This window comes from Micropterus salmoides, unplaced genomic scaffold (genome assembly GCF_014851395.1).
Source record: "Micropterus salmoides isolate LMB-PRFRI ecotype aquatic unplaced genomic scaffold, ASM1485139v1 Ms_hic_scaffold_12, whole genome shotgun sequence".
In the NCBI taxonomy this organism is placed as follows: Eukaryota; Metazoa; Chordata; class Actinopteri; order Centrarchiformes; family Centrarchidae; genus Micropterus; species Micropterus salmoides.
Genome location: NW_024040263.1, coordinates 34,199,750 through 34,210,717, shown reverse-complemented (window position 1 = coordinate 34,210,717; position 10,968 = coordinate 34,199,750). Strand labels below are relative to the sequence as shown.

The 10,968-nt window shown below is 46.8% G+C and overlaps 1 protein-coding gene across 1 annotated transcript; it reads right to left on the bottom strand.

Moving 5' to 3' along the window:
- Nucleotides 1–81: 81 nt before the first annotated feature.
- LOC119899952 (TNF receptor-associated factor 5-like) lies at nt 82–10,950 on the bottom strand. The gene is given in 12 exon segments (XM_038714779.1): nt 82–2,185; nt 2,271–2,333; nt 2,336–2,435; nt 2,824–2,964; nt 3,765–3,857; nt 3,939–4,013; nt 4,874–4,951; nt 5,176–5,340; nt 6,334–6,435; nt 6,947–7,010; nt 8,508–8,816; nt 10,314–10,950. Coding segments are annotated over 11 exon segments (1,758 nt in total). The 5' UTR covers nt 8,798–8,816; nt 10,314–10,950; the 3' UTR covers nt 82–1,598.
- Nucleotides 10,951–10,968: the final 18 nt, after the last annotated feature.

Below are 10,968 nucleotides of genomic sequence, written 5' to 3'. Positions count from 1 at the left end.
TTAGGACACAACAGGATAAAAGATAAGAATGCTGCTTCTGCAGTGTGAAGTCAGACGTTGAGTGAAAAAGAATGAATCGCCTTTATTTAATAAAATAATCCTTTATTTCTTCATGCTCAATAAAACCCTGAGTCATCTCTTTCACAGAAAGATTGAGAAGCTTGTTCTCGTCTTTAGGTACACAACAATCCCACTTCCTCGCTCCATACCTGATCAACATAGCAGGTTGACATCAGGGCCGATAAAGAGCATCTCTCGTTTTTGTAGCAACAACAAAATGAAAAACTCTTGTAAACAGACACAAAGCATGATGGAGGTGACCTGAAGTGTGTGATCTTTTTGCTTCAAACCTGAGTGGTTATCACAAACTAACTTGAACCTGATGGCAATCAGAAACCAGGATTACTGTAACTTCTTCTGTTCAGCCCAATAAATTTACTTCTGTCCATTGAGCAGTCAGTTTTGGCGTTTTATTGACTTCTAGAAGAACTGTGGCTTGAACGGACGGTTGTCTGTGTAGACATCACATACTGCAGAATGAAAACACCCAGAAAAATAAAACCGTACAACCTGTCTACAGTAGTAGAGCACAATGCAACAGTAGCATTAACATGAAGAAATAACTTGTATTTCGGAGCCTGTGGACAAACAACTCTTCTCCTGTCATACGAGTAACGAATTCAGTTTTTTGGAGCAAAGCAAATTTCCTTTCTCAATAACATGAGATTTGTGGACAACTTCTTCTGGTTCTCCTTTGTCTCCAGGCTGGCAGTAACAACTTCATGATAAAACAGACTTGGACAGAATAGGAAGCCTGATATCCTCAGATAATGAATCCTGATCAGTACTAAACTGTTCAACATCTACAGATAACCTGACAGAGATGAGGACTCGAGTCAGACTTAAGCTGCACACACAGTGACTTCAGGGCAACAAACACAAGTGTGTGAAAAGTGATAGTCCGCCGGAAAAACTGATTGTGCGCGCTCCCGCGGACAGCAATATATTAAAGCTGTATTGTATTGCCCGGTCTCTTTACGACTACAGCTGCATCTGGATCAAACAGACATAATGTGCAAATATACATCACTTTATGTTCCTGGTAAGCAAAGGTAGGTCTATGTGAAACTGTACCATTTCTTTAATGGAATAATCATAATTGTGGCCAAATAAGTATTAGCAGTTTATAGCGTAACCAGGCCTGACATTTACGAGACTTGACTTGGACTCTAGCTCAGTGACTTGACTTGGACTCTAGCTCAGTGACTTGACTTGGACTCTAGCTCAGTGACTTTAGACTTGACTTGGACTCTAGCTCAGTGACTTGAGACTTAAATAACTTGATCTGAGCACCAATAGTTACACTCAGATAGATAAGTCATGATATCATTTTAATGAGCATTATAATAGTCACCACAGTGTGTGTTGGAGTTGGTATCTGGGAGTCAGAACTCCACACGATCCCTGAGAGCTTAAAGAAAAAAGTTAAACATTTTGGTCATAGCCTACCACAGTGTCCTTCCTGAAATGACCACCAGATGGTGCCAAATTACAAAAATAAATCAAATCCTACACACGGTAACGTAAAGTTCTGAATCTTACAGCTGCTCCAAACCTGCCAGGTCCACCTTCACTTTGACGAACAGCGTGTCGTCATTGACATACGCAGCGTTTCGTGGAGTCTCTAGCATGTTGTGGGGAATGAAGCACGGAAACCCAACAGCGACGTTGCTGACAAACTCGCCGGCGGGTCGTTGGAAGCTTTTGGATGTCGGGTCAGGTCTGAAGCTCAGACTCCGGTGGTTACCGGCGCCACTTTGATCCAGAACAGACAGAGATACGGTCTGTCTGAAAGGCCACGTCAGCAGAGCGTCGAAGTCTCCCGGCATCAGGACAACATAAAGGGAAAGGTGATTCCCTCTTCCCTCCCCGTCCCCGTTCAGATAGACCTTGGCGGCCATTTTGTAGCCGCAGCGTCCGGTGTAAAATGGCGCGCTGCTCAGGCAAGGTGGCTGACCTTTGGTCTCGGCTTCCCTCCTGTTCCTGAAGTCGTCGATCTTCCAGATCAGTCTGCCGTCATAGGATGTTGCCTCGAGCTCCTGCAGGTGCTGCTTGTTGCGATTGAGCTGAGCGGCATGGAGATCCAGGAGACCTGAGTGATGCTTCAGATTCTCCTCCAGGGTTCCTGAAAATACCAACAGCATTCACTGGATGTTGTGCAAAGTCCCGACACAAACACTGAGTTACTGATTCAAAGCAGGTGTTGTTACCCAGGTGTTCTTTGAGGGCCTCGGTTGCCGACACTTCTTCAATCACAGCATCCAGAGACTTCTGAGCTGCTCCAGCTCCTCCAGACCAGGACCGAGTCCCCGAGACACCTGCTGGATCTCCAGCTGGATGGTGGACAGGACGTCCTCCTGCCTGCTCAGAGTCCTCTGAGCCCACAGACAGACAGTTTATTTTCCGTCCCACAAACACTGTCCTGCTGCCCCAAAGACTCACTAGAGCACCACATGTGGATTCATCATCCACAGCTGAAAAGAATCCCCAACTATGTTCTCCAGCAGCAGCTGTTTGAGGAAATGACTGATCCTTTTGAAATTATATATTTGTGAGCTGTTTTTTATTTATTTAACATTACATCTTTAGCAGGAACCAGTGGGGAGCTGAGAGCCACAGACAGGAAGTCAGGCAGTGCGGAAAGACTGACTGACAACAGCAAAACCAGACTGACCCGTTAAGGTAAAACTACACTTTCTAGCTAATAACATAACTCTTAAATGAATAAAGCTAGATGATGAGGACATGAAGGTACATATTGACCTGAGCTGCAGAGATGATGTGTTCATGGCTGCTGTTCTGCTGCAGAAGCGGTCTGATCTTCTTCTGCATATCAGTGAGCAGTAAACTGTCCGTCTGGACCTCCTGCTGTCTCAGCTGCGCCTCCTCCTGGAGAACCTCCACCTGGCAGAGGAGACAACAGTCTAAGGTAAACACTCCTGTCACTTAGTTTATAGTCAAATATGAATATTAGCAAAGATTCACTCAGGGCTACGTGCAGGCCGGCAGCTACAATGTTTGTTTCATGCTAAATTCAAACTGATGAAATACGCAGGTGTAACTAAAGGATGGGCATAGTTTTTGTCAACCTGATTGAACCCTGTAAAGCACTGTCCTCTCTTTAGGCACTGACCGGATCTTTTCCTCATTTTAACAACGCACCGTGAAGAAAAAGTTTCACAGTTTGGCAAAATAAAGAGACCTGTTGGTAGAACAAGAAACGCTGGATTATGTTTGTGAGAGTGGTTCCAGACTGCCGATATGATTGAGAACATGTCTGTTTCTTGATAATGCTGCAAGGAGTCGTGTTGTGTAGGCTAAATAACTCATCTCCATCTGTGGCCTTGGGTATAAGTGAAGTTGGAAAGATCGTTTCTTTAAGCCTCCACTGCTGTGTGGGCTCTCCTGGTAGCAGTATTGTAAATAAATTTCAAGTAACTAATGAGGTTGGCATAGGGCGAGAGGCGGGGTGCAGCCTGGAGAGGTCACCAGTCCATCGCAGGGCACACAGAAACCAACAACCACTCACACCTATGAGCAATTTAGAGAAACCAGTTAACCTGCGTGTCTTTGGACGGTGGGACGAAGCCAGAACCCCTGAAGAGAACCCACACAGACACGGGGAGAACATGCAAACTCCACACAGAAAGGCCGGGGACAACCAATCAGAGACTTCAAGTATTCACGCGTGTTTTCAGACCTACCTGCTGTTCCAGGTGCGTGTTGCTCCTCAGGACCAGCAGCATGTGATGATTGACAGCGGCGTCTTCATGCAGCTTCACTTTCGCTCTCTTATCCTGCAGGACACAACACCTGCTGTCAGGTAACGAACACTTCATGTCAGCAGGTAAAACGCCATCGACAGCAGATGAACGCACCTGAACGGAGCAGCCGAACCTCTGATAAGAACAGGCGACGTGAACCTCAGGACACGAGTCTCTGTGCTCCGTCAGCTGGAAGAGAAGACACGGATTCAAACAGCCGCATACTTAATGTGTAAATGTGTTCATTTTATTGGATGGCTAAGTAGAATACCTGATTCTGATTGGTCAGTTACTTTCCAAAGTCTGATCCTATGATCCCACCAACAGTAACCTTGTATTTGCTGCTCATTACGTACTACATTAACGGTTCCCTGTGGAGTTTCAGAAAAAATCAACTTGGCGACCTGTCCAGGGTGTACCCTGCCCGAGGTCAGCTGGGATTGGCTCCAGCTCCTGTACGCAGGATAAGCAGTTGACGATGGATGGATGGAAATCACTTCATGTCAGCAGGTAAAATGCCATCAACACGTTTGTAAAGCTGGCCTCACACTAGAGGATAACTGGGCCAATTTTGGGTCCAATTCGCCCTCCCGAGAATTGCGTGCGAAGCTTGTCTGAACAGATTATTGGCCGACATGATCCTATAGTGTGAGGGGTTCACAGACTGAATCTGAAGGTCACCCACTGGATCAGAGGCTCCCCGAATTCAAATTGAAATCTGGGAGCCTCCGATCAGAAACCCACAATGGGAGCGAGCTGAGCGGGACGACGGTCTGCCTCAATGTTTGTTCCTGTCTGAAGTCACGTTTGATCACGTGAGATTCTGTGAGATCCCAAGTCCCCGGAACCGCCACTCTGAAACCGTTTACTATAAAGGCAGAGTGTGCGGTCCTGTATCTGGACTGAACCGTCTGGTGTGTGCGCTCTTCAGATGAATATATTAAACACTGGTTCATTCTGTTGTTATGTCTGTGGTAATTCACGTTTTTATCACTTAAGATTTGAAAATTCTTATCCAATCCATATGTTGATGATGTGAATGGACTTACCTTGTGTCTGGGAACCTTTTGGGAGCAGTTGTTGGGACAGTCCACCTCCGTCTCCGGACAGGAGTTCTGCACATGATCCTGCAGAACAGAGTCACCACAAAGCTTAATGACCCAGACCCAGTTTTAGCGGTTAAAGCTGTGTGACTTCCTCTTCAGCCTAAGAAGAACATAAAGGGACGGACCCCAGTTGAATCTAAAACTTTCTGAGCCTGTCCTGAGAAAGCCTCGACACAGCAGAGGACTGGACCATATGTCTTGTCTACAACAAACTATTAAACCCGCCTGTCTGGACGTGACCTTACCTGCATGAGGCTGAGTCGGTGCGGCTGCTGGCAGTGGAGGCAGGGCTCCAAGCGGTGAGGACAGGTGTTGGTCAGGTGTTCCTGCAGGTATCTCCTCTGTAGCACCGTCTCGCAGCCTGGATTGCAGCACTGCAGCTGCTCATACTGACACGACCGCAGGTGGTCCTGCAGAGGATTAATGATGCAAGAGAAACTGTCAAAAGCTTCATGAGCCTGGAGAAGATTCTGTGCGCCGAGCCCCAAAAGTACACCAGTCATCCACAACATTATGACCACCAGCCTAATATGGTGTAGGTCCCCCTTTTGCTGCTAAAACAGTCCTGACCCGTTGAGGCATGGACTCCAGTAGAACTCTAAGGTGTGCTGTGGTATCTGGCACCAAGCTGTTAGCAGCAGATCCTTGAAGTCCTGTAATCTGTGAGAGGGGACCTCCATGGATCGGACTTGTTTGTCCAGCACATCCCACAGATGGTGGATTGGATTGAGATCTGAAGAATTTGAAGTCAACACCTTGAACTTGTTGCGTTTCCATTCCTGAACCATTTTTGCTTCGTAGCAGGGGGCATTACTCTGCTGAAAGAGGCCATCAGGGAAAGGGTATCCATGGTCTGCAACAAAGCTCAGGCAGGTGCTACGTGTCAAAGTAACATCCACACGAATGGCAGGACCCAAGGGTTCCCAGCAGAACATTGCCTAAAGCATCACACTGCCTCTGCCGGATCGGACCACATTGGCCAGCCTTCACTCCCCACGTGCATCAGTGAGCTTGACCCATGACCCTGTCGCCGGTTCACCACGTTTCCTTCCTTGGACCCCTTCTGATAGGTACTGATCCTTGCAGACCAGTTTGGAGATGCTCTGACCCAGTCGTCTAGCCGTCAGTTTGGTCCTTGTCAAAGTGGCTCAAATCCTCACGCTGCCTAGACACATCAACTCTGAGGACACAACGTTCACCTGCTGCCTGATGTATCCCACCCACTGGCAGGTGCCACGGTAACCACCTGTCTGTGGTCATAATGTTACGGCTGACCAATGTTACTCCTCACTGTGTTCAAGGTGCCTAGTAGTGGAAGGAGCACCCGGTGGTCCAGAGTTCCCTAAACATCAGCTCGTGTATTTTCACACAAATCTAAGTCTACCTTTATGTCTAAAGTTTACCTGCAGATGGTGTAACGTGACGACGGAGCTGCAGGCCGGAGAGTTGGTGCAGTACACTTCTAAATTTGAGATTTCCCGTTTGCAGCAGTTGTCCTGGAAAACCTGCAGGGAGGAAACTCCTGATTAGTGTGCTTTTAAATATTTAGACACTTTTTCCAAACGCGGTGGGCTGGAGTCCAATCAGGAGGAATGACACCTTTAGGACCGCCTTTACTGTCGAAGCCAATGAGTAGCACAGCCGGTGAATATTCCACCTGCTGTGACTACAGGTGGATCAGACGTGGCCACTCGAGTAAAGCTCTTTTCTTCTTCTACGGTGCTACAACACATCTTGGTGATGGTGGTTTACACTACGTCACATTCATCCCATTAACACACCAATGGCACAGAAATCGAAGCAATTTCGGGTTCAGTGTCTTGCTCAAGGACAGGAGGATGGGACCGACCTTCTGATAAGTGGAGGACCCCTGTACCTCCTGAGCCCCAGCCACTGTTAAGATTTCCTGAACCCAAGTATTGTGAGAAGCCACAGTCAGCTCATCTCTTTCTTTCAGCCACCGACTGAAATACTTGTGTGTAAGTGTGAATGTGCAGCAGAAGGTTTGGTCCTGACCTCAGCTGGCGTGATCTCAACGCCGTCCACTGGACAAACGGGGCTGGACGGTGATGAACTCTCCCTGAAACACACAGCAGGCTGAGGTTCATACCCCGAAACCACGACTGAGCCACTTCACTCAGAGAGGTCTGACTGGAAACAGCCACCAGGACCGAGTACAGGACTCGGCCAAAGACCTCCGCTACAGGTGCCTTCAGACAGCCAGCTGCGTCAGTGGGCTTGTTTGAGATGAGCCGGACCGACGCAGACCTGCGCAATTTCGAGTGCAAGACCTGATGGTTCAAAAGGGTCCAACTGCAGCATCCTTAGACCTGCCTCCTCGGAACCCTCAGACCCCTCAGACCTGCCTTGGATCCTCAGATTTCTTAGATCTCCCTTGGACTCCTCAGACCTCCCCCTCCTCGGACCCCGCCCTCCTCAAACCCCTTGGACCTCCCTCAGACCCCCTTAGAACATAGTTGCTGATCACATGTAAGGTTATTAGAACAGCATTTGTTTGAAAGTTAGACGCTGACAGCTAATCAGCACATGGCTCACCACGGGACCGGGCCCTCAGGAGGGAGGACTGGACCCGTCTCTGATGGTTAACGATTCGGTCCCACTTCCAGCAGCTCGACTGTGTGAGATGTGGAAATCTCGTGGGACAAAGACGCGCACAGTTTTAAGAGCTAGGCGCCGCTGTTTCTCTCCCCGTGCTGCAGAACTGAAATGCCTGATGGGAAACGACTTGCTGACAGCTGGAGCGCTCGTTGGGGGTGTTTACCCCGTGGTGGTCACCGCACAGTTACATGACGAGACTTCCTTCATCGTCGTTCAGTCAGGAAGCGGTTTCTCACAAATTTATACTGATACTGACATTCGTGGCCTACTGTCGAGGTCAGCTCAAACAAGCCCAGTGAGTTCAGGACTGCGTCAGTCTGAGTGTGTGTTAAGGTGGACTGTGTGAGTGTCTTTTAGGGTGGACTGAGAGTTTTTTGAGGTGGACTGAGTCAGTGTGAGTCTCTCTTAGAGGTGTTTTAAGGTAGACTGCGTCAGTCTGAGTGTGTTTTAAGGTGGACTGTGTGAGTGTCTTTTAGGGTGGACTGAGATTTTGAGGTGGACTGAGTCAGTGTGAGTCTCTCTTAGAGGTGTTTTAAGGTAGACTGCGTCAGTCTGAGTATACTTTAAGGTGGATTGCGTGAGTGTGGGTGTATTTTAAGGTGGACTGCGTGAGTGTGGGTGTATTTTAAGGTAAATAGTGCTTGAGTTTTGTAAGGTGGACTGAGTCAACGTAAGTCTGTTTAAGGGGTGTTTATAAGGTGGACTGTGTGGGTGTGTATTAAGGTGGACTGCTTCAGTTTGAGTGTATTTTAAGGTGGACTGCTTCAGTCTGAGTGTATTTTAAGGTGGACCCGCATTAGTGTGGGTGTCTTTTAAGGTGGACTGTGAGTTTTTTAAGTTGGATTGAGTCAGTGTGAGTCTGTTTTAGGGGTGTATTAAGGTGGACTGTGTGAGTGTGGGTGTGTATTAAGGTGGACTGTGTGAGTGTGGGTGTGTATTAAGGTGGACTGGCTCCTACAGCAGTCCTTGCAGGCAGTGGAAGCAGTAGATGTGTCCGCAGGAGTTCTGCTGAGGGTTGAGGACGACTCCTCTGCAGACGGGACAAACAAACTCTTCCTTCAGCGTCAACACAAACTTCAGGGAGTGCTGGATGGTGGTCAGTTCCGACTCCCAGGAGCTGACAGAGCCCGATGACCTCTGCCTGGACTCATCGGACCCCAGCCTCGACTCCTGGGACCTCATCACGGACTCCTCAGACCGCAAACTGGACTCCTCAGATCCTCCAGGCTTTGTATCCGCTGCTGCCATTAGTCTGCAGGAGGACAGACTGAACAGAGGACGCAGGTGATTTAATCAATGATCGATATGATTTATTTTACATACATTCTAGATTTGTTTCCAGTGAGACGTTATTCAGTGAGTGACTCTATTTAGTGACTTTACTTTTGTGAACTTCAAAAAACATTTAATTCTATTTAAAATGTTCAACTCGTTGTGAAGCTACAGACGACCAGGCTGACGTAGATCTAACACAGGGTGAAATTAAACAAATTCTCTGAATCTATTTTAAAAACTTAGGCTAGTTCACTAGAATTAACCATCGATTAACCAGTGAAAGCTCTTTAACCATTTGCCCCAAACTGAGAGCGGGAGATTTATACCTGCTGCACAAAGCTTCTGTCATTCGGGTCATCGTGTTAAACGCTCGTGATGATGTCATTACATTATGGTGAAAAATCTGAGGAGCAGCGAAGCAGCTAGAGAGTAAGAGTCAGTAGTTTAGCTTGATCTCTGATCAAAAGTGTTTCATTTACTTTTGGTTTCACGTGCAGCATGCAGTCCCAAACTGCGTTGGTCAAACGGTCTGAAGGGGAAAATGTTACTACCATGGACTAAATAACATAATGGGGGCACCTATTTTTTTTCCCACTTAAAGATATTTTTTTTATTTTCTCCCCCAGAAGATTTTGAACATTAAATATTTATTTTCCTGCATTCTGGAGACATTTTGTGCTCCAATTTATGGTGGAAATGTTTCTAAGCACAAAATTAAGGTGGCAGGTTGAGAATAGAAAATATAAAAATATAACAGTAATCAGCAGCTTGTCTTTTAGTTTACTCTTTTGGACATTTGTTTCTTCTATATTTAAACTGCATTGCATGTTTTCTTATTGTATAAATAAACCTTTCTCTAGCATTTTCATTTAACATTTCTTAAAAAAATGCCTTCATGGAAGCGACAGGGACATGTCCCCAGCGTCCCCAGCGTCCCACAGTCTAATAAGCAACAACACCAAAGTGCGTTTCTATTGGAGCACAGAGCTCAGGTGGAAATTAGACGTCTGATCATAAAACGTGCACGTGCCCCTCCACTCACTCAGTAAAAGTACAAATACCTCGATGTAAAACTACTCCATTCCATTAAAAACCTCACGCTGGAGTAAAAGTATTTTCAGCTGAAGGGGGTTGAAGTATTAAAAGTAAAAGTAAACCTACCCATTAGCTGAGCGGCTCCTACACGTGCTGAGGATGCGCGCGCGGTTACATGTGACCCTGTATCGCTAATGACCATCAGCACCTTCGGAGTGACGTCAATGAAAGCAGCGAGGTACCTGCGGGCTGTGCGTGCGTGCGCGCGCGCGCGCGCGTGCAGGGGAATCCCCGCAGCCGCCCTCGCTGCGCGCAGCGCGCGCTGCGTCTGGATGCTTTAAAGTACCCGGAACACGCAAAATACACCCTTTCTAACTGCTGTCCTCTGCTCGAGATCTTTTCCTTTCACTTTCCCCAAACACGCAGACGGACGGAGGTCAGCGGGGTTTCTCACCGCAGGCTCGGAGACCATCAGCTCCGCAGCGCGTCCCCCGCTCCTCAGCCCGGATCGATGCTTCTGATTCTGTATTGATTAAGTCTGGCCGATGCGGACGCCGCAGCGGAAGAGGAAACTCTAACAGCAGGAAGTGACTTAACAACCTGTTGTTATTCCTGCGGAGTTTCAATAAAGGAAATAAACTCGGTGCTGTTAAAAGTACTCAGAACGAGTAAAAGTAGTAAAATAAAAGTAGAGTGAAGTACTAATAATCACTATAAGTATTTAATTCACTTCCACACACACTCCTTTATATTTAGATTTTCTGTTGTAACAACTTCTTATTTCAGAATCAGTAAAATACTGTAAAAGTACTGATGGTGCAGAGTGTCCCCTTTCACTGCGTTATCTTATTGATATATTATTAATATTAAAGCCATAAATGAGAGCGTGTGCACTAGTGTCCTGGTTTTATTTTGAAAATCTTTTCTACAATTATAGTTACTTTGCACGTGACTTCTTTTCATAGACAACATATGATCTGATATGTTTATAAAATATGATACAGAAATGATATGGATACATTAAAGATAACTTAATGTGCTTTACATTAAAACACAAACTGTGGGAACAGCAAGCCCAGCATCCAAACTAGGACTGCTGCTAACTCACC